At 48.7% G+C, this 21,898-nt stretch overlaps 1 protein-coding gene across 1 annotated transcript in view; it reads right to left on the bottom strand.

The window, feature by feature from the left end:
* Positions 1 to 21,612, bottom strand: part of dnah1 (dynein, axonemal, heavy chain 1) — a 36,761-nt gene extending 15,149 nt beyond the window's left edge. Inside the window, exons 1-53 of the mRNA XM_020055655.2 lie at positions 21,525 to 21,612; positions 20,574 to 20,791; positions 20,347 to 20,419; positions 20,056 to 20,230; positions 19,364 to 19,520; positions 19,146 to 19,278; positions 18,807 to 18,968; positions 18,454 to 18,709; positions 18,124 to 18,281; positions 17,112 to 17,323; positions 16,699 to 16,997; positions 16,448 to 16,598; positions 16,163 to 16,356; positions 15,780 to 16,005; positions 15,565 to 15,684; positions 15,391 to 15,473; positions 15,133 to 15,274; positions 14,888 to 15,043; positions 14,526 to 14,724; positions 14,129 to 14,382; positions 13,835 to 14,047; positions 12,851 to 13,015; positions 12,629 to 12,750; positions 12,183 to 12,288; positions 11,908 to 12,087; positions 11,623 to 11,763; positions 11,306 to 11,469; positions 11,083 to 11,196; positions 10,815 to 11,003; positions 10,573 to 10,678; positions 10,254 to 10,367; positions 9,566 to 9,715; positions 9,308 to 9,394; positions 9,028 to 9,214; positions 8,807 to 8,898; positions 8,519 to 8,673; positions 8,049 to 8,226; positions 7,777 to 7,971; positions 7,525 to 7,644; positions 7,144 to 7,407; positions 6,921 to 7,061; positions 6,659 to 6,819; positions 6,017 to 6,174; positions 5,765 to 5,938; positions 5,140 to 5,318; positions 4,824 to 5,054; positions 4,540 to 4,736; positions 4,317 to 4,452; positions 4,030 to 4,238; positions 3,742 to 3,913; positions 3,465 to 3,656; positions 3,179 to 3,289; positions 23 to 208 (exon numbers count right to left, since the gene is read on the bottom strand). Coding sequence (XP_019911214.2) covers positions 23 to 208; positions 3,179 to 3,289; positions 3,465 to 3,656; positions 3,742 to 3,913; positions 4,030 to 4,238; positions 4,317 to 4,452; positions 4,540 to 4,736; positions 4,824 to 5,054; positions 5,140 to 5,318; positions 5,765 to 5,938; positions 6,017 to 6,174; positions 6,659 to 6,819; positions 6,921 to 7,061; positions 7,144 to 7,407; positions 7,525 to 7,644; positions 7,777 to 7,971; positions 8,049 to 8,226; positions 8,519 to 8,673; positions 8,807 to 8,898; positions 9,028 to 9,214; positions 9,308 to 9,394; positions 9,566 to 9,715; positions 10,254 to 10,367; positions 10,573 to 10,678; positions 10,815 to 11,003; positions 11,083 to 11,196; positions 11,306 to 11,469; positions 11,623 to 11,763; positions 11,908 to 12,087; positions 12,183 to 12,288; positions 12,629 to 12,750; positions 12,851 to 13,015; positions 13,835 to 14,047; positions 14,129 to 14,382; positions 14,526 to 14,724; positions 14,888 to 15,043; positions 15,133 to 15,274; positions 15,391 to 15,473; positions 15,565 to 15,684; positions 15,780 to 16,005; positions 16,163 to 16,356; positions 16,448 to 16,598; positions 16,699 to 16,997; positions 17,112 to 17,323; positions 18,124 to 18,281; positions 18,454 to 18,709; positions 18,807 to 18,968; positions 19,146 to 19,278; positions 19,364 to 19,520; positions 20,056 to 20,230; positions 20,347 to 20,419; positions 20,574 to 20,777 — 8,643 coding nt within the window. The 5' untranslated portion in view covers positions 20,778 to 20,791; positions 21,525 to 21,612. The remainder of the gene's footprint in view (positions 1 to 22; positions 209 to 3,178; positions 3,290 to 3,464; positions 3,657 to 3,741; positions 3,914 to 4,029; positions 4,239 to 4,316; positions 4,453 to 4,539; positions 4,737 to 4,823; positions 5,055 to 5,139; positions 5,319 to 5,764; positions 5,939 to 6,016; positions 6,175 to 6,658; positions 6,820 to 6,920; positions 7,062 to 7,143; positions 7,408 to 7,524; positions 7,645 to 7,776; positions 7,972 to 8,048; positions 8,227 to 8,518; positions 8,674 to 8,806; positions 8,899 to 9,027; positions 9,215 to 9,307; positions 9,395 to 9,565; positions 9,716 to 10,253; positions 10,368 to 10,572; positions 10,679 to 10,814; positions 11,004 to 11,082; positions 11,197 to 11,305; positions 11,470 to 11,622; positions 11,764 to 11,907; positions 12,088 to 12,182; positions 12,289 to 12,628; positions 12,751 to 12,850; positions 13,016 to 13,834; positions 14,048 to 14,128; positions 14,383 to 14,525; positions 14,725 to 14,887; positions 15,044 to 15,132; positions 15,275 to 15,390; positions 15,474 to 15,564; positions 15,685 to 15,779; positions 16,006 to 16,162; positions 16,357 to 16,447; positions 16,599 to 16,698; positions 16,998 to 17,111; positions 17,324 to 18,123; positions 18,282 to 18,453; positions 18,710 to 18,806; positions 18,969 to 19,145; positions 19,279 to 19,363; positions 19,521 to 20,055; positions 20,231 to 20,346; positions 20,420 to 20,573; positions 20,792 to 21,524) is intronic.
* Positions 21,613 to 21,898: the final 286 nt, after the last annotated feature.

Raw genomic sequence — 21,898 nt, 5'->3', positions numbered from 1 at the left:
ACACTGTCCAAAGGCGCGTCACCTCGACAACGTCGTTCTTGTTGAGGGACTTCAAGCTGGTGAGGGCGGCATCCAGCGCTGGCAGCGCAGCATCCAGGTCTCTCTGGGCGTCTTCAGCCATGGCCGCGGCCACGTGGGCTTTCTCTGAGGCTTTGGCTTCCTCCTCCTGCACCGCCGTACGGGTCTCCTCTGCCACCGCTGTGTCTACCTGTCAATACACAAGATCAACATACATAAGTGTGTGATATACTGTGTATATATATATATATATATATATATATATGTAGTACCATTCAGTGGAGTGGGTAAGTTTGTCCAAACGTTTGACTGGTACTATGTATACACTATAGGGCCAAAAGTATGCAGACACCCGAACGTCACATGATCTTCCTGGACATTCCATTCCAAAACCATGGGCATTAATATAGAGTTGGCCTCTCCTTCTGGGAAGGCTTTCCCAGATATTGTATCTAGATGTTGGAGTGTCTCCATGGGAATTGGTGCTCATTCAGCCAAAAGAGCATTTTTGAGGTCACATACTGATGTTGTATGAGAAGGCCTGGCTTGGATTCACCATTCCAATTCATCCCTAACCTCAAATGAGATTGAGGGCACGGCTCTGTGGAGGCCACTTAAGTTCCTCCACACCCACCTCATCAAACCATGGCTTTATGGACCCCGTTTTGTCCACAGGGAAAGTCATGCGGGAACAGGAAAGGGCCTTCCCACAACTGTTGCCACAAAGTTGGAAGCACCCAATTATTTAAAATGTCTTTGTATCCTCTACCATTAAAATGAGCCGTCACTAGAACTAAGGGGCCTAGACCAAACCCTGAAACACAGCCCCAGACCATGATCCCTCCTCCACCAAACTTTTCTAGGCACTATGCATTCTGGTAGGTAGCGTTCTCTTGGCATCCGCCACATCCAGATTCATCCATCAGACTGCCAGATAGTGAAGCGTGATTATCACTCGACAGAACACATTTTCACTTCTCCAGAGTCCAGTGGCGGCCTGCTTTACACCACTCCAGCTGAGGCTTGGCAGTGAGCATGCTGATGTGAGGTTTGCGTACAGCTGCTCGGCCATGGAAACCCAATGCGTGAAGCTCTCAACGCACAGTTCTTATGCTGATGTTGCTTCCAGAGCCAGTTTGTAACTCTGTGGGTGATGCAACAGATGACGGGTGATTTTTATGCACTACGCGCACTATGCACTTGGTGGCCCTGCTCTGTCACGCTTCCACTTCACAATTATAGTATTTATAATTGACTGGGGCAGATGTTGTAGGTCAAAAATGTAAATGACTTGTGGCAAAGGTGGCATCCTATGACAGCGCCACATTTACTGTAATTTCCCATTGATAAACCGTGGCTTATACACTGATTTTGAAAACAATTTCAAACACAGTGGTTAATACATGGGTGTGGTTAATACATGGGTGTGGCTAATAAACAAGTTTGCATTTTTCAAACAGTTTCCACTGCATATTTTTTCACATGACGTAGAGGTTTCAGAAACCCATGTAGCAAATATGATACAATTTGCGTTACAGGGTTGGCAAAAACATATTTAATTCTTAAACAAATTCATTTTGGTAGCGCCCTATGACAGATGTTTAATATTAATGTACAATGTATGTACGAGTCATAATTCTCCGGGCAAATGCAGTTTATATATGGGGGTGGTTAATACTCGGGTTTGTATACACAAAGTAGGTTGGGTTATAAACGGGGAATTACGGTAAAGTCACTGAGCTCTTCAGTACAACCCATTGTACTGCCAAAGTTTGTCTATGGAGATTTCATGGATATGTGGTGGATTTTACACACCTGTAAGCAATGGGTGTGGCTGAAACAACTGCATTCAATAATTAGTAGGGGTGTCCACATACTTCTGGCCATAATATACACTCACCTAAAGGATTATTAGGAACACCATACTAATACTGTGTTTGACCCCCTTTCGCCTTCAGAACTGCCTTAATTCTACGTGGCATTGATTCAACAAGGTGCTGAAAGCATTATTTAGAAATGTTGGCCCATATTGATAGGATAGCATCTTGCAGTTGATGGAGATTTGTGGGATGCACATCCAGGGCACGAAGCTCCCGTTCCACCACATCCCAAAGATGCTCTATTGGGTTGAGATCTGGTGACTGTGGGGGCCATTTCAGTACAGTGAACTCATTGTCATGTTCAAGAAACCAATTTGAAATGATTCAAGCTTTGTGACAGGGGGCATTATCCTGCTGGAAGTAGCCATCAGAGGATGGGTACATGGTGGTCATAAAGGGATGGACATGGTCAGAAACAATGCTCAAGTAGGCCGTGGCATTTAAACAATGCCCAATTGGCACTAAGGGGCCTAAAGTGTGCCAAGAAAACATCCCCCACACCATTACACCACCACCACCAGCCTGCACAGTGGTAACAAGGCATGATGGATCCATGTTGTCATTCTATTTACACCAAATTCTGACTCTACCATCTGAATGTCTCAACAAAAATCAAGACTCATCAGACCAGCCAACATTCTTCCAGTCTTCAACTGTCCAATTTTGGTGAGCTCATGCAAATTGTAGCCTCTTTTTCCTATTTGTAGTGGAGATGAGTGGTACCCGGTGGGGTCTTCTGCTGTTGTAGCCCATCCGCCTCAAGGTTGTGCGTGTTGTGGCTTCACAAATGCTTTGCTGCATACCTTGGTTGTAACAAGTGGTTATATCAGTCAAAGTTGCTCTTCTATCAGCTTGAATCAGTCGGCCCATTCTCTTCTGACCTCTAGCATCAACAAGGCATTTTTGCCCACAGGACTGCTGCATACTGGATGTTTTTCCCTTTTCACACCATTCTTTGTAAACCCTAGAAATGGTTGTGCATGAAAATCCCAGTAACTGGGCAGATTGTGAAATACTCAGACCGGCCCATCTGGCACCAACAACCATGCCATGCTCAAAATTGCTTAAATCACCTTTCTTTCCCATTCTGACATTCAGTTTGGAGTTCAGGAGATTGTCTTGACCAGGACCACACCCCTAAATGCATTGAAGCAACTGCCATGTGATTGGTTGATTAGAATTGCATTAATGAGAAATTGAACAGGTGTTCCTAATAATCCTTTAGGTGAGTGTATATATATACATACAGTTGCCTGACGAGGTTTCAAGTTCCAGGTTACCTTAATCTTCTCCATGGTGATCACTGTGTCCTTGGAAGCTTCTTCCAACAGAGGCCTCATCATCTCCAGCTCCTGCTGCATCTTAGCTACATCCTCTGCTGTCCTTAGCAGCTACACACACAAACACACACACACACGCAGACACAAACAATAGGCAGAACAGGTGTTCAAATGCAGACGCAAATGGATACACACAAATATTAGCAGCAAAACAAGGAGAATTGGAGACCACCTCTTAGAGATGCAAACATGAAGACTTTGTAGCACCGAGGTCCCGTCCTCTCACCTTGTCCAGGCCAGTCTTCATGCGTTCCCGGGCACTGTGCAGCTCCTGTTTCTTCCAGCCGATGAGAGAGGAAAACATGACGAGCAGCTCCAGGTAGCTCTTGGGTGTGACATAGTTGTACCTAGACAGCTCAGCCAGGTATTGTGCACATTTCCTGGCCACCATCTGGTGCATCTCCACGCACATCAGGATCTAGACGGGGGGCACAAGGTGGGGGTGAGGGAGGTTTGCAGGAGACAAGAACACACCGTCTCTCACTGTCTCCGTTTCTCCTCACCAGGCCTCGGGTCGCGGTGGGGCTGGCGTCCAGCTCTGGCAGCTCGCTGAGGAAGGAGGCAGCCACAGACTGGAGGGCCTCCTCTGGCCAGGCACTGAACCAGTCAATGGTGCAGCAGGTCACCAGGGAGGGGAATTGTCTGAGCCGCTCTCGGAACACCTCCCCTATAGGACTATGAAGAAAGGAGGAGGCGTGGAGAGGTGAGGCGGAAGTCAAAGAGGTAGGTGGGGGATGAATGGGTAGAGGTGTGGCCGCTGTGAGGGAGCAGGGTCCTGGTCTGGGACTGACCTCATACAGAGCACGGTGTGGATGTTACTGCGGACTCTCTTCACATAAGCAGCCATGAGGTTGGCCTTGGTGGCCTGTTGGCCCAGGTCCTGCACCACAGGCTTCATGGCCGTCAGGATGCGCTCCAACTCGTCCACCGTGTACAGGTTGGGCACGTCGCCCGAGTTCAAGATGTTGTTCACGTCCTCCAGGAACGCCTCACTCTTGATCTGAGGTCGACGGAGCGAAAGGTTAGAGGTCATACCGGCGGCCGGGCATGTCTAAAGTGCCAGTGTCTGGTTCCTTACCTGGGTGTCTACGAACAGGAAGGTGATCGGTACGTTCTGCAGGCCGGCCTTGAGCATGATGCCCTTGATGTCCTCCCTCCACTCCGTGAGGCCGTAGTTCTTAGCCAGCTCAATCTGGAAACACTCGTATTCTGCCCTGAGGTGCGAGGGAGAGTGTAAACAGCACGTTATCACATGGGCCTACTTCCACATGTCCCATAAAACCTCTGGGGCTGAGCCTCACATGTGGGTGGCGAGCTTGGTGAGCGACTGGCGACCGCTGCCGCCCACTCCCAGGAGCAGGGCATTCCCCAGGGGCTGGCGCAGAATACGGCTGATGCGGCACACATGCTGGATAGCGTCCATGAAGAGCACCAGCTTCATCTTGGCCGTGCTGATGTGGTTGTAGTCGTCCATGTACTCCTCCATGACGGCCGCCAGCTGTTGGAGTAACGACATAGAGGAATGTCATCAACAACACCAAACATCAAACTTCCATCCTACTGGTGTTAATAAGGACGCTCTCACCTTCTCCCTGTCCTTGATGAGCCGGTACACTCTGTTCTCGGCTCCAGGGATCATGAAGTCTCCAAACAGGACGGGCTGGGAGGGCACGACTTCCTCAAACCTGGAGCCCAACTCCTCAATTCGGGCCTGTAGGAGTGTATCAAACCACTCCCGGTCCTCAGGATTCACCAGGCGGTCCTGGAACACTCGGCAGCTCTCGTGGTACCATAACTGCAGCAAGAGGACCTTGTTCTGGAAATCACGAAAAGCAGTTTAAAGAGCGTTCCGGGTTGGCTTTCTGTACTGTGTGTTGTTCTGTCCGAGCCCAGCTATTAACCTCTACTGCGCCAGCCTCAGCCATCAGGATGCCCTGGAAGACCTTGGAGAGGTCCCTAAGGTTGAAGGTATAGTGGGATTTGGCTGGTGTTGGAAGGAGCTGGGAGGTGATGGTCGCGTAGACCTGGATAGTGGCGTCCACAAGAGGCCCGTTCAGAGGCTGGATCTGTGGAACAGGTTCTGAAGGAGAGGGAGGCAGAAGAGGCATTGGAAATAACCTGAGCAGAGACGTCTGAGAACACAACTGTATTTTCTTGTGTGAAAAAACTTATACAGATTTCTGACTGTCAGACAATAATTTCATTAACAACCTTCACAATACTTATAAATAAATAAAGGATTGCTAAAATAAGGCAGCGCAGGTAACAGATTCCTAAAGAGGCTTCTATGTCTCTCTCCTTCCTTTGTCTCTGTCCTTCTGACTTACTCCCTGGCTCCTTTTTACTCATATTTCCATCTGTAAAAAAGTGGAAAACCAATTAGGAAGGCTAGCAACACAAACTTGAACTTAACAAACTAGCTGAGGCCACTTCTCCCTCCATTACTGGTGCCCGGACCACACCACGCCCCCTCCCTCCCTTTAACCACAACATCAGTTTGCATTTCCAGCGGTTAGGCCGTCTCACCCATCCAATGGCCCAGGATGGTGGAGAAGATCTTTTTCTTGCTGGCGTCCTCCATTTCAGTGAAGGAGAGGTAGTTGAAGTGGCGCGTAAACCTCTGAGTGATTGGGTTCCTGCCCCCTCCTGGGGGCCCCATAGCACATGCAAAGTTGATGTCCACCAGGTTTTTAAAGGTTCCTGTAGGCGAGAACAGAGTTAAACACGGTGGCCTTAGATGGCCTTAGATTTTCAGGCTCTGGAGTAGGCGGGTCCCACCTATTTGTTTCCTGTCGTACCAGCCTCCGTGATCCATCCACTGGCGGAGAAGCTCAATGGGGGGCTGGGCCCCGTAGGTCTCCAGAATGGGCATGTTCAGGTCATCAATGAAGAAGATGAAGGACTTCCCCAGCGGAGGCCCGAACACACCCTTACGCCTGACAAACACATGCTTTGGTTATGGGTCAGTCATAAAGGAATGATCTTTTATTTTTTTATTCATGGCTTTTACAGCACTGCACTGTATTACAACATAAAACAAAAATTTGCTAATGGAAATGTAAAACAAAGATAATAGAAAAACACAATACAATGTAAAGCTTATTAGTCAGACATTGTGCTATAGGTGACAAAAGGTGCGTGCAATTCCACAAGTGTGGAGTGAAGTTTAACCAAATCTGAGTAGACATGTGGCCTCTCTAGGGTAACCAGTCTGCTATTACTCCAGTAAATGTGCAAGGTAATGCAGTTAAAGTAGAATGCCTCTGGACCGTGCTAGACTCGTGCAGGAGCTCACTGGAGCTGAATAACATCAACTACCATGGTCTCCTTTTTAAGTTCCAGTGTACAATTTGTTTTAAAATGACACCTATTTCAGCCCGAGCCCAGTAGTAAAGACTAATTACTAATTAAATGTCTTACCTCTTGTCCAGTTTGCTATCGATGTAATCCTGCGTCTGGTTGGCGGAGGTGCGAGCAGAGAACATCAGGAAATGTGTGACATAGTCATCGGGCATGTGCTTCAGCAGCTTGTCAGATATGGTCAGGGTCTTGCCGGCGCCGGTCGGTCCAATGCACAGAACCTTGTCAACAGAGGCACCGACTCAGAACGTCTTTACCCAAAGACTCCTCTCTTTCATTCTACACTTTATCGGCGCATTATTGGAGGAGAGTGGACACTCACAGGTTTCTTGTTTGAAAGCAGCATATCCATCAGGAAGGAAATGCGTACTGTGTCCGGGGTCGGCACGATGATGTCAGAGTAGCTGGTCTCCTGGGTGATGACCACGCTCGGAGCGGATTTCATCCAACTGACCCAGTGAACCTACACGACAGAACGATGTCATCTGCACGCTCACTTACGTCTCTGCGCTATTAGCGGAAGGTTTGGCTTTTTGGATGCTCACCTTCCTCCCCCTGTCCTCGTCCTCTTCGTCTTCCACGCTGCTTATTCCCGCGTCATCTAGCTGGTAGTCGTACACCTGGCCCTCGTCGGGGAAACACAACTCTATCTTCTCCTCTGCCATTTTGCCCTTGAGCCAGGCACTGAAGCGTTGACAGCTGGGCGCATCACCTGTGGCTCCCACACTCCACACCAGGGAGAAGATGAACCAGGGCTCAATCAGCTCCTTTAGCCGCTCCAGCTTCTCCTGGAGAAGAGGCCTCTCTCCCTGGCCCAACACAGCAGGAGATCTCAACCAATCACTCATCTCATGTCTCCTGACACTTTTCTGTGTATGTGTTTGTGTGTGTGTGTGTGTTTGTGGTGTGGAGATTCGTTCACTGACCTCTCGATGGATAAACGGTTGAAAGAAACAGTCCAGCAGTTTGAGCAGGCTGCAAACCAGGTTGCTGTCCATGGAGGAGATAACCTCTTTTACGGATTTCCTTACAAACGTAATGGAATCCTAAAGACAAACAGACTCTGTTTCACCTAAAAGAAACACGAAGCCTGACAAAGACAGGCACTCAAAACGGGTTGCTTTACGGTACACAAAGGTGGAATACAAACTGGTGAAATGAGCGGCCCTCTCTGTTACCTGGAGGAACCTGTTGAAGAGGGAATTGAGCTGTTCTGCGTGGGGCTTCAAGGGCTCGGGGAGTGTTCTCAGCCAGCACTCAGTGAAGGGCGTGAGGCCCAGGATGCTGGGCTCCAGATACACCATCCCACAACGAGACACGGTGGCTGGGGAAGCCACGGCCAGGTCCTGCACCTCGAACATCATGGTCTGAACCTGGAGACGGACACATTCATTCTGGATGTGCACATACCTGGAATGGACTGAAGTGAGCGAGGGGAAAGGTTCCTCACGTCTGTGAGTTTGATGATCTCTCCAGAGCTCAGGCAGAGTTTTTTGTTGTCATCCAGCACAGTGTTCATGTTCTCGATCCACACGGCATCCACTGGGCCGTCGAACATGTACCACTTCTTCTCCTGGTCCTCGGAGCACGCCCCGCCGCGGATCAGAGAGGACAGGATGCCATCCGACCTTTACGGGAGACACGCAGGGAGCCGACAAATGAGTGGGTGACAGTGTTCACGACAATGCATAGCTAGTGTGTGTGTGTTTCCAACACAACATGTGAGTGTTGCGTTGTGTGTGAACTAATGTACAGGATTGTGATTGGGGTGTAACCATGACACGCGTGTTCATATTGAATCGTTCGGCGCGGAGTCTGAATCATTACGTCATCATTTCTATCAATCATAGGTGTATTGGACATGCCTACACTGGCAAAGATTTGCTTGGTCTGCTGTGTGCAGACAGAACAGCGACTCACCATTCATGTGTCAGCAGGTCAAACTCTCCGTAGAGCTGTCCCATGGTGATGGACTTGGGGTTGAGGACGTAGACCTGCACGGCCTCGTACACGCCCCCACTAACAGAAACCTGGCCCTGCAGAGCTGTGATCGCCGCCCCTAGGACCTCATAACACTGACACACAAACCCTGCCAACATCACTACTTTATATTCATTTGCGGTACCAGAATAATCTTCAAAGACAGCCTCAGACAACACTGCTTATCACATGTTGCTGATGTGGAGACATTTTGTTTGGAAAGCAGACCTTGGTTTTTCCCGAGCCAGACGGTCCCACCAACATCAGTCCATGTCTCACTACAGTGGTCTCATACAGCTGAATACACTTGGTGATGTATCCTGCATTGACACATAAAGAGGTTTATTCCCCACCACTTCACTTATACCTATTATTATATCAATAGCACAATATCACTAGGAAGCAGATAAAACTGACTGAATCAAGCTGTGTCTCGCTAGAGTACAAACCATCCACATCCTTGAGATTCTTCGCAGCACAGACGTTGCGTATCGACATCTCCAGGGTGCCGTAGTCGATCGGCTGCTCTCGGATCTTGGGGAAGAGATCAGATACGATGCCGTTGAAGAGTTTCAGGTCGTCTTGGAGGAACTTGGGGATATTGACATCTCGTATGGCCCGCAAACAGATCAGTTCCTGGACGTTGGGGGACGGCGGGAATTACTATTCAGGGTGTTCAAGGCATCTAAAGTGCTGTTCAGTTTCAGCAGAGATTTTGGTTGATCTAACCTCATCCATTTCTGGGTTCTCCCTCTTCAGATTTCCAGCAGCAGAAATCACAGTCTTCACAGCTCTCATACCAAAGTCATAATGATCCTGCCCACACATACAGCATATCAGCTCAAAGTCAAACCTTTTCTCATGTTTCCTCAATTTAGCCATTATGGCCTTTCTTTTCCACCAAACACAGCATGCTATAGAGCTTCATTAGGTCATCCTGCAGGAGTGGACATTGGTGCAGAGATTCTCTGCAGACAAAGGCCCTACCTGGGAGCTGAGCTGCTCAGAAGACAGTTTGAAGGTGGTGGTAATCTTCTTAGAGAGGACTTTAGCATTGTTAAAGCCAAATGAGTAGAGCGAGATCTCAGCAATCATAGCATAATCAGGAACCATCATGGCAACAGGACGGAACAGTGCCTTAAGAAAAACAGAAAGGTCATTTGTTAGTAACACCTCAGTGCTTGGTTTTTGGATATACTGCCATGTATGTGACCGTTCACTGGTTTTAGAAACTGAATGTTGTTACTTTAAGGTTGTCTGGTAGTTCAGTGGTATTAACCTTAAGGTTGTCTGGTAGTTCAGTGGTAGTTACCTTAAGGTTGTTTGGTAGGTCAGTGGTATTAACCTTAAGGTTGTCTGATAGTTCAGTGGTAGGTACTTTAAGGTTGTCTGATAGTTCAGTGGTAGTTACCTTAAGGTTGCCTGGTAGTTCAGTGGTAGTTACCTTAAGGTTCCCTGGTAGTTCAGTGGTAGTTACCTTAAGGTTGCCTGGTAGTTCAGTGGTAGTTACCTTAAGGTTCCCTGGTAGTTCAGAGGTATTAACCTTAAGGTTGTCTGGTAGTTCAGTGGTAGTTACTTTAAGGTTGTCTGGTAGTTCAGTGGTAGTTACCTTAAGGTTGCCTGGCAGTTCAGTGGTAGTTACCTTAAGGTTGTCTGGTAGTTCAGTGGTAGTTACCTTAAGGTTATCTGGTAGTTCAGTGCGGCCAGCGTAACCAGGGTTCATGGTGATAAAAACAGCACAAGACGGAACTAGCGGGATTTCCACCCCCTCAAACATAAAGCGCTCCGCCTGAAACACACAAACAAACGCACACAAACATACTATACTCTGTATTGCAAAACAATATTCAAGCTTATATATGTTTTCAATCTATGTTTCTCTATTGGATATGCATTATTTTTAACCACAGCACAGTAGGGAGGACAGGCTGGGGGAGACACTGGGATGTGAAGAAGACAGAGAGGAAGGGCACAGACACTGACATGTAATTCACCTTCTGATGCTGGGCAGTATTGATTGTGGTGATCTGCTGGGCCACCACTGACAAAACCTCCACATCGATGCGGTTAAACTCGTCAAAACACGCCCACGCACCCGAACTACAGGAGGTAGAGGAGAACCCAGTCATCATAGCCCCACATACATAACGTAAATACATTAAACGGGTGGTAAAGTATCTCAGCTCTTTTCATGCACACACAACTGCCCTTTTCACCAGTTTACATAAGGTTTTACCTGGCCAGGCCCTTGAGGAACTTGCCCATGGCCATGAAGTCAAGCTGATCAGAACAGTTAAACACAACAGTCTGGATGGCCAGGGCCTTCCCCAGGTCTTTAGTGGTCTCTGTCTTCCCAGTCCCTGCTGGACCTGCAGGGGCTCCTCCAAACTTCAGATGCAGGGCCCCAGTCAAGGTCAGGTAGCACCTGGGAGGGGCAGGAGAGGGGTGAAACATTCATTCATAACCAGGCGAGGAGTCATTGAGGAGCACAGCAGGTGTCCTACCTGTCGGTCAGCGGGGTGATGACCAGGCGTCCTGAGTTGCCCAGATACTCGTATCCATACAAGAACTCTGCATTCACTGCCCGGATATACAGGTCATTCCGAGCCCAGTAATACCTACAAATAAATACATTTACATTTTGAAGTCACTTTGAAAAAAACTGAATATCTGTTGCCCCAAATAGTATTCAGGGGAATGCAATGTTTTCTGTAGGTCACATCAAACCTGAGCTGGCTGATCCACTCAAAGTCATTGACGCTGGAGACGCCCTCGTCCACGAGCTTGGCCACCACATCCTTGGCGTGGACCTCTATGACGATGAGGGCAGACAGAACAGCTCTCTGCATCTTAGACACATGGCCCCTGACGAGCTTCACCAGATCTCCCAGCTACAGCACAGCCAAGGGGCGGACAAGCGTCAGTCACGCACTCTTTCAAACTGCTCACTACGCCATCATGAAGCACGACAACGCCGTACTGACGGGTTATCCATGTGGACGCACATCTGAGCGCCAGCTACAATGTAGTCTACAAAAATACACCTGTGTCTGTAGCCGGGGGTAAAGTCGCTCGGTTAGGTCTCCCTGCTCCAGGGCCTCAGACACCTCTGTGGTCCAGAAGGTCTGACAGCCAGCGATGACCACCTGCCCCGGCCATGATAACACCCACTCAACACGCCGTTGCTGAGAGGAAGCGAGAAGGGGGACGAGCATTAGAGTTGTCAGTGGGCTTCAGAAAGACTGAATACCAGCCAACCTTAGCCCGGCGTGACGGATCAAGATGCCCCGGGACGGCATCATTCCAGGGCTGATAAGAGGTCCGGCTACCTGAGGGTAGACCTTCAGCGAGCGTTCAATGTTGTCCTTCAGACAGGCCTTCATGGACCTCTCCACCTCCCTCAACCAGTCCTCCACATTCCCAACAGGCATCACCGGCAGGCAGAGCTCAACCTCCTCCCCCTCCCCGGAGTACATATGAGTGATCTGCAGGTCTGGCTGGAACTTAAGCTGCAGGATGGATGAAAGGGGGTGGAAATGACATCGGACCTGAGAGGAGGCCTTTTATTTCAAGCAGCACGGTGACATAAAACGAAGAGACCAACCCGTGCAACGTTCTCGAAGCATTTACGCAGATGAGGCTGTACTGCTGTGGGATCCTTGGTCTGGGAAAGAATCTCCAGGAGCTCATCGTCTGACAAGAAGTAGAACCTACGAAGGCAAAGCAGAAAAAAAGGATTTTATTCACATTTTATGAACCTGAGTTACAATGGCATATCTGGATGGCCTTTGAACAGCGATTCGCTCCTATAAGAACCCCAGTCGTTCCAGAAACAGCTTCCCTGATTTGGTCAACACTGAATCAAAATGGTGAAATGTCTCTTTTCCCAGAGGTGAGGTTTGATAACGGCTGCCTTAGAATACCAACAGATTTGGTGCATTTTCTAAGACCATTTAAAACCCCTTTTCTAATGGTATAAATAATGAACAGCCCTTAAAGGCCTCTATAATCTGAGTCACACAGGTTAAAGATGAAACCCTGTCAGCCTACCTGGGGAAGGCCCCACGTTTAGTCTCCAGGTAATCACTCAGACCCTTCTGCACCAGCTCCAACAGCTTGTTGCAGTCCTTCAGACAGTCTAACAGACGGGGTTCTGGACACAGGTCGATCACCTACACACACCACACACACACACACATTCAGCTTACACTCAGAATTAATGCTAAACCCACAAGTGTTTGCTGTATTTTGTTGTGATTCCAGTTCTCTCACCTGACAGTTGTCGTAGGCGCTCTTCATCACCTTCCTCCAGATGCGTTCCATGGTCTGGTACCTCTTGCCCTCCACAGGCAGCTGGCGGTTGATGTCGTCCGAGCTGAAGATGGGCTCCAGGTAGAGCCAGGAGCGCTGGCATGTCAGCCACTCCTCCAGCACATCCTGCAGGCGCCAGCAGATGGCAGTCACGTAACACGAATGAGGCTTGGGAACATTATGAACAACGTGGACACGAATCTCTCTGATGCCTGGCAATGTGGGTGGATTGATTTCCTGCCTGTTGGGCCCTGTCCGGGGCCTCCCCCGGGTAGGGCCACAGTGTCACCGGACCCCCCCGTCTCAGTTCCAAGGTGTTACGCTGCTATATTATTGTGCTGGGGGATATGAGGAATGTACTACTAACTTTTCTCAGTCTCCTCCAGTTTTACATTTTAGGAGGAGATGAGGTCCTGGTCCACACCTGCGGATTACCTGGTTTGGGGGGCCCATTACTGTCCCTGTCCTTGTCCACCTGGTCATACTTCTGACCTAGTCTAAAATCAAATAGACTCTGGATTTAGCCCAGAGAAATGTATTTATTACTCCAATTGGACTCCTAATATCTCACACGGCACAGCCAGAAGAGGACTGGTCACCCCTCTGAGCCTGGGTCCTCTCTAGGTTTCTTCCTAAAATTCGACCTTCTTAGGGAGTTTTTCCTAGCCACTGAAATTCAACACTACTGTTGTTTGCTCCTTGGGGTTTAAGGCCGGGTGTCTCTGTAAAGCACTTTGTGACAACTGCTGTTGTAAAAAGGGCTTTATAAATACATTTGATTGATTGATTGATTGACACAATGAGCTCCGTGTATAGATGACATTGTAACATGTTTTAAATGGCGAGAGTCAGCACCATTCACCTGGCATGACACTTTAAAAAGTATTCCAACCTACTGTCCTATCCACAGACACCCGGTCGAAAGGGCGAATCTCTCCGCGCTACCTGAGTCATCCTGAGCTTGCTCTCCCAGGTGACGATGCGCTCCTCAAAGGGTTTCTTGTACGGAGAGAAGGACATGCTCTGGGTCATGACGATGTGGTCATCCAGCAGCTGGGAAGCCTCGTCTGGGCTCTTCAGAATGTAGGTGCCGGTTTCCTTGTAGGGTAGCACCTCGAAGGCCACTGTCGACCACTCACGTTCCATCTTATCCAGAGCCTGTATGGGAGAGGAGAAGGGATTGCATTTAGCTCAGACAAACCGCTCGTTACTGGACGTGTCCCCAGGGGCCGTGAGTACCTGTTCGATGGCGTACTCTTTCCCCGCCACCTCGGCCACCCGGGATATCTCCCCCGCGTGGTTCTGCAGGCCCAGCTCCAGGCAGCGGGAGAAGGTGAGGTTGGCCTTGGGCTTGACGTTCATTTGGATGCATTCTGACAGAAGCTGCCAGTGTCGGCCTCTCATCCCGGGGTTCCTCAGACCCTGGATCAGAGGGATGTGTGGACGGAAGACCTCGATCTTCCCCCGGATGTCACACGCCACACCCTGACATGCTGGTGGGTAGATTAAAGAGAGCGAGAGACAGAGAGAGGGGTTCCGTTCTTTTTACTTCACACTCTTTTGGGGTTTGGGCCAAGGGTATATTAAGCAGCTCGTATTTATTTTCAAATCGTTTGCTAGATAAGATGTCACTCACCAGGGATGTCCTTGAACATTTTGACACATTTGTGCATGGTCTTCATGGCGTCCGTGACGTTCCTCTCCAGCTGCTCAGGGTCGATGGTGGACAGAGGGTCGTTGTGCCAACTGTCATGCCAGCGCAGCCAGTCAGACGTGGTGATCCACAGGTCTTTGAATGGCTGGAAGTCCTTGACCAGCTTCTGCAGACGGTCATACTGCAAAGCACAGACACAACGACAGCCGGTCAAGGACAAGAAAAGCCTACATATTTATTTGTTTTAATGTGTCGGTAAATTCCTCAGCAATACAATCCATAGTTCACATCACTCCAGTATAAGCCAGTAGGGAGGCAGAACGAGTTTGTAAAGCCACACTCACGTTGGTGATAGGGACGCCAAAGAGACGCTCCCGGTTGTTGTACGTCTGGGCCATGGCCTGGGACTCCTTCAGCTGTTTGCCCACCCGACGCACCTCGTTAGCCACCTCGTGTGCTCGGCTGACATCCGTGTACGCGGTGAAGCCGGCCACCAACATCTGTGGACAATCCCCAACAGAAAAGGGCAAGAAGGAGTGCTCGTCTTGTTTTTTTTCTTAAAGGCTGGGGATTTGGGAGCACGGCTCACCTGCAGGGAGTCCAGGCGTTCCTGGAAGTTGTTCTGGTCAACCAGCTGGATCTTGTGGAAGTGCTCTTCGTCCTCCACATGCTGGGCCGACACAGCCTCCATCTGAGTCCCAATCCTATGTGGCCATGCCATGGCCGTCCACCTGAACAAACACACTCTCAGCATTTACTCAGACCTCTGATTATTAACCTCCTTCACTCCTAGTTCAACCTCTCACACTCCCTCCAAAAGAAACTACTTAAAAAAGCCTGGCCTTACTTTACATTAAAGTCTTCATTCGACAGGCAATAGAAGAATTCGTCCATCAAATCATAGTCCGACACAGCTTTAGTTAGAGTTTCCTAAGGTGACACACACAATGGACTTCTTTACATTTATTCAAAATGAAGGCATATTCTGTTCTGTACTACACATATCTGTAGTTCTCTGCACCTCATGGGCCTTGAGCTGGTCTGGGATCTTTTTCATCCATTCCCGTTTGTCTGTCAGCTCCTCGATGCTGTTGGGTTTCTCATGCAGCTTCCTGCTGATAGACTTACACTCTTCACATGCCTGGAAACAGAACGCACACACACATATTACCGACGACGTCCTTCTGAACAACCTAAGCCAGTGCAGACAGTCAAACGCATTTAACAACCCCTTACGTGGTCAACCTGCTTGCGGAGCTTGAGGGCGAGTCGGTCCAGAACGGCGTTGGCCAGGGCTCTGCGTTTCTTGGACAGGTTCTGGCGGACACTCTCCACACTGACGGTGAACGGGCCGATGACTATGGAGGCTGGGAGGGAGCGGTCCAGACGCTCCTTCTCCTTCAGGTGCTGGACCACCTCCTTCTTCACCTCCTGGGGAGTCTGCTCCGGCTGGCTGTGGGCTCTTGGACATCATACACACTCAGATAAAGGCGGTCACAGGCACGCAGACTGACAGACAGTAAAGTGGTTAATCAGCGGTGATTGGATACAATCTGACGAATGTGTACGAGCCACTACGAATACAGCGGCCCGCTAAATGACGCTAGCTCGGGTCTTACTTAAGGAAGGTCTCTATGTCGGAGTTGTGCAGCTCTAAGTGCGTCTCATACTGGCGGGCGTAGGCCCGGAGGGGCGTGGCAGCCTGGCGCAGGGCCGTGCGGACCCTCTCCCTGAGCTCGGCCGCCGCGGGCTCCCACAGACCCACCGAGTCCAACACCGGGGTGCCGCTGACAAACATGTTCTGCATCACAAACTGAAAAAAGAACACACGGAGAGACGTCAACACACGCCGCCGGAGTGCCGCACCCAGTTACGGAATCCCGACGCGCGACGTCTCGCCTTGCCTTATCCAGCTGGGGCACGCTGTGCGTGGAGAGGATCCCCTTATCAAAGATGCTGATGACGGAGGTCTCGAAGCTCTCCAGGGGAGTGCTGTAATGAACCCCGGTCACATCCAGAACCAGGTCAACCAAGAACAGCGGGTTCCTCTTCGGCCTGCGGAGACACGCGGAGTGCATGACGGAGAAAGCCAAGAGGCGGGAGTTGGGGAGGACAGGGGGAAAGCGGTGGACAGACGCCCTGGGCGCCACCTCACTTGTAGGGGCTGCTGATGAGGTCCGAGCCCCAGGTCAGGTCCGGCGGGCAGTGGAGGACGCTCTGGCAGGCGTCCAGCAGCAGCTGAGCCAGGCTGACCAGTGAGTCCTGCACCAGGAAGCGCAGAGAGTCCTGCATGCTGTAACGCACCCTGGCCATGAGGCTGCACAGCTTGGACATCCTGTACACCTCCCAGCGGGACTCGGTCAGGCGGAACCAGCCGGGGCCCACGTCCCTGAGGCTGGCCCGGACCCCGTTGCACAGGGCGGTCACCCACGAGTCCCGTAGGAAGAGCTGCACCTGCGGGGGTGGGGGGACCAGGGGCCGGGTTAGCATTGTTTTAGCTTGAGTTTAACAACAATTTGAGTATACAGGACAGGGCTGGTGCCAACAGGGGCTCAGGAGATGCAGTACCTGAGCATGTGTCTGAGACTGGGCCAGTTCAAACTCCTCCAGACGCAACGACTTGGTGAAGGTGACATAGAACAGACTCATGGCTGCCACCCTGTTGCACTCGCCACGCACTCTGGATAAGGCAGAGATCACCTCGGGCTTGGTGAGCAGGGAGTGGAAGGCAAATGCAGCGCGGTTCTTTTCAAAGGGGTGGGGAGGGACAGGGACTAAGCCTGCGGACATGCAGAGGGGGAGGAGATCACAGCAGCATAGATCAGCTCAGACGTGGTGGTCAGCAGACACACTAGAACCAAAGGTAATAACTTTGGTTGCCTACTTACATTTACATTTACAGAGAACAAGCTTTGTTTTTGAGAAAACTAAATGGACCAAAGACTAGGTACAATTAGTGAGGGCAGAGATAGTTTTGCCATGTTGCTTTGGGGCCAAGACCATATAAAGAAGGGAGATAATGGAATGCAGTATGTCTGCCCCATATGCCCAATCTCTTCCTTGTTTACATCCAACTTTCTGGTTATTGGCGGACTGTAGCTCACCGCAACCAACAATCAGTCTGGAATAATTACATGCTGGCTTGTCTGGTGGCTAACGTTAGCAAGCCCAATTGAGCGAGCGCCATCGGGATTCCAAAAAAGGAAGCATTTAAAAGTCCATAAAAGTGAAACAGTCAACTCATTAGGAGCAGCAGAGCAGCCTAGATGTCAAAACCGTTGAGTGACAAAGGGATTGGTTGCCGAGACGACTATCAAAAAAACTCTAAAACCTATTGTTCTGTCCTTGACCAAAACAGGTGTTGTAAATAAAAATGTGTTCTTAGCATACTTACCTGGTAAAATAATGGTATATATATAAAAAGGAAAAAACACATCTCATCAGTGCATTCCTACCAGGTACACATTGATGACAGAACCAAATCATACAATAGGTGTTGATCATTAAACAACCTTCCACTGTGAAGTCTTTCTTGAAATGTTCCCGTAGTAGCTACTTCTCTCTCTAATAGGGAGCTCACCTTTCTGAGGCACATGTTCTGGCTCTCTCTGGGGCAGTGTGATGTGTGCAAACTCCTCTGGGTTGGTGAAGACAACCCGATCGAAGCTGATCCGGTTCATGGTGCGGTCATACTCCAGACTGATCTCTCTCTCCAGTCGTACAATACAGTCCGGTAGCCTGTGACCACAAAAGCAGATATACTAGACAGCGTGTACACCAAGCAGTCTCCTGACGTTCATATCTCGCTCTTACTCATCAAATAGACAGCCTCCTGCTCAGTCTGATTTACACTGTACAATATTAGCATGTGTGATAGTATGCCTGTGAAACAACAAGGGTTATCCCTCACAGTTTGAGTCTGAGGCCAGGTGTGGAGAGGGCATGCTCTTTGACCCGGGCAAGGCTTTGGGCGTTCAGAGACGGGTTGCCGCTCCACACTGGCATACAGTCTACAGACAGGTGGTAGAGCAGCAGTGCTTCTGTGTTCTGTCTCCAGTGCTGGGCAAATTGCACCCGCTGGGCAAACAGGCTAGGGTCCTCTGCACTGAACAGCAGCCTGATTCTGGGGACCCAGTACTGGGTGGCTGTCAGCTGGAATAGCCCTCCTAAAAGCAAGAAGATGGAGAGGGGTTTAGAGTGAGAATGTGACATCAAGAACGTGTCACATTGACACATGTAAAGTGGTAACCGATTATTAATTGCCTTTAGATTTCTGTCCTCCGTTAAGGACCGGTTTCCCCTCAGCATCTTGCACTGTACCGTTCTTGTCAGATTTCTGGACCAAATAAAGTTTTTTCTCCTGGTTGTAGTCAAGAACCCCAACCAACTGCCAGCGGTACTCAAGGGTGGGGCTTTTGGGGTCCTCTACAGAACAACAGAGGACAAGAGAGAGGAAACAGTCAAGACAATATGTTTTGTTCTCTTGACGAAGAATAACAATCTGTTCCCTACAACAGGCACTACCTATTGGTTAGCAACATTTCCATTTGACACCTCCAGAAAAAGCTGTTTCTAATTAGAAGGCACAGTCAAAGCAGTGACCTGGTGGTATCTTGTCCGTGGTGGGAAGCAGAGCGTTGCCAGGTATTGGTTTACGATCAGTTGATGCTTTCTCATATCCCAGGGCAAGCCAGTCTTCAGGAGTGCGACAGTCAAACTCCTCATTGTCAAACACCTGGGGGAAAACCCAAGACATACGAGTGAATCAAGGCCACCGTTAGAATAGTGTTTAATGGGATGAGAATACATGAGGAGATTACTTCCAGAGGCAGGTAGTTTGAGACAGGTGGGAGTGGATTCTCTAGGGTGGTCACATCTTGCTCACTGCTCTGGTGTCGAGGAAGCAGGAGGTTGGAGTCTATGCCTTTCTCTTTCAGGAGCTGGGCAATGTCCAGCTTTAGATACTCTCGTCTGCGCCTGAGAAGAAAAAACAAAGTGTGTGTACAGGTAAGTATAAAGCGTGAATGCTTTCGTTTCTTTTGGGGGCTCTAGGCTAGACTTTATAAGAATTGATTGTGAATGTTTTTAGACCATGGAAAGAATGAAATAATAATCTGCCCGTGCCAAATTCAGTGTGTATCTGGTGAATCAATCAACTCAATATATTCTATAAAGCCCTTTTTACAGCAGTTGAAAGTGCTGATACATATATCAAGCCTAAAATCCCAAAGAACAAGCACCTTGTCTCTGTCTCCTCCTGCCAGGCGCAGGGAGAGGGTTCAGTGAGCTGTCTGCACCGCTAAAAGCTACTGTTGAATCACAGTAAATGTTTTACTTGCTGTTGTTTCTGATATTTGTTGAGACTGCAATGCTCTTTTCAAGTGACACATTCATGCACTAGTAACTGAAGCTAAGACATGGCCTGGAGATAAGTTGTATGTGGTCTGAAGATAGGATGTGGATATTGGTTACACCAACCCATGCTACTGTTACGACATATGCCAGCTCACACCTCTCTATCTCTATCTTGCGGGAACACTCTCCAGGCCGGCTGTGGTAGGGCATCTGGACCTTGGCTGTGTAACCTGCAGAGGAGAAGGCAGCCGGCTGCTGTGGCTGAATGGTGGGTCCGTGCCTGTCCATCTCAACCAAGCTGTGCAGGTCAGACGGAGGCTGGAATGTGGTTACTGAGGAACAGAATTTAGATAGGTAAAACAAAAACAATGTTAATGAAATGCAAAGTAGTTACGTATTTAAACGTGATGTTTTATCGTCCAACAGAGGCCCACGGTAACAGTCTCACCTCTTGGAGTGTTAGACTCATAGCCTGCTTGGCACAGTAAACTCTGTTGGGTCTCTGGCCCCTCTGTATAAGACTGACACATTGATAGGCAATTAACGTATGTTCATAATGAAATATCATATTCTATAAAGCTTGCATTTACAAGTGGTGTTCTGGGAGGAGCCCTGTCTAAAGGACTATCGCTGTGTAGGTGCCCTAGCTGTGTGAATGAGTTCCCTTATTGTTACCTGGACATGTGGTTTGGCAGCCGTAGTGATGAGCTCAGAGTAGTATCCTTTCTGCTCCATCACAGGATACTTCCTGAGACGGGGGGGTTTGCTCCTGTTACTTTGCAATGGGGGTAACTTGTGTTCTGCTGGTTTGCTAGGGGGGTGTGGCACGAAGGCAGCAACCCTATGCACATGGTTTTGAGGCACCTGCTCTGGTTCCATCTTCAGGCACACATCTGTAGATATTTGCCTTACCAATAAAATAATCATCCAAAGAAAACATTTCAGCATGCACTTATTGGTGCAGGTTTGTATATTTCTTTTCAATGTCTAAGTTTAAACCCATTCTTTTAATGTGCTATTGCAAATGCACAATTTGTTTTCTTAGCTATGACATAAGTTTAAACCCATTCTTTTAATGTGCTATTGCAAATGCACAATTTGTTTTCCTAGGTATGACATAACCAGAAAACCAGATAACGTTTAAAATACACAACAGAAGTACTACAATGGACATCGCATGCCGTGGACTCTGCTGTAACAGGGCAGGGTACTGTAAGCATTGTTCAGGAATGCTCAGGCACTTCATGTGTTTTTATTTAACCGATCTGTGGAAGAACAGTTGTGTTGAATTTAGGCAATCACTAAGCTGAACAATGTATCTGATTACCTAATTTAAGTGAATAGTTTTTTTCAGGAACAGGATTTTCTAGCAACCCTGTTGCTACGTTAACGTAAAGTGTCAGTTTTTTGCGGACTGACTAGCAGGTTGATTAGTACAGTACTGTAGTGACTAGCGTAGCTACCTTGCTAGCTACAGTATAGTACTAAACATGATTTAGGCCACGCTACATGATAGTGTAATACAGTACACAACTTAGGAACGTTCCATCAAGCGTTTAATATTTAACAACATTACACTTTAAATATATGTAGGAGATGCTGTGGATTTTCAGAGATTAAACTTGCCAATTGTTGTTAACTTTGAAATCACCTTCAACTTCCCTCTGTGCGCTGAAATCTCGGTTTCCAAGTGCACTAATACCAGTTCACAAGCTAGCTCAGGACGCGGCAACGGTTGTCAAGGAGGTTCTCCTAAACTGCGGAGCATGTGATTCTCCAATCTCTGATTTACTGCAGTGAGTAGGCTACTCCAGAGTACGTTTGTAGACTATATATGTACATTTAAATAGGAAGAATGTGTGTACGAAACAAATAATTAGAAATTACCTGCAATTATGTTATAAATAGGAAATGAGAGAATCCAAGCGATCATTTAGCAAACCTATTCCCAACATTTCTAAAGTAGGCGCTAGAAAGTGATTTGATCCAAATGTTTACCA

The sequence above is a fragment of the Esox lucius genome, chromosome 17 (genome assembly GCF_011004845.1).
Source record: "Esox lucius isolate fEsoLuc1 chromosome 17, fEsoLuc1.pri, whole genome shotgun sequence".
In the NCBI taxonomy this organism is placed as follows: domain Eukaryota; kingdom Metazoa; phylum Chordata; class Actinopteri; order Esociformes; family Esocidae; genus Esox; species Esox lucius.
Note: the sequence above shows the minus strand (reverse complement) of the source record. Positions and strands in the feature narration are given on the sequence as shown.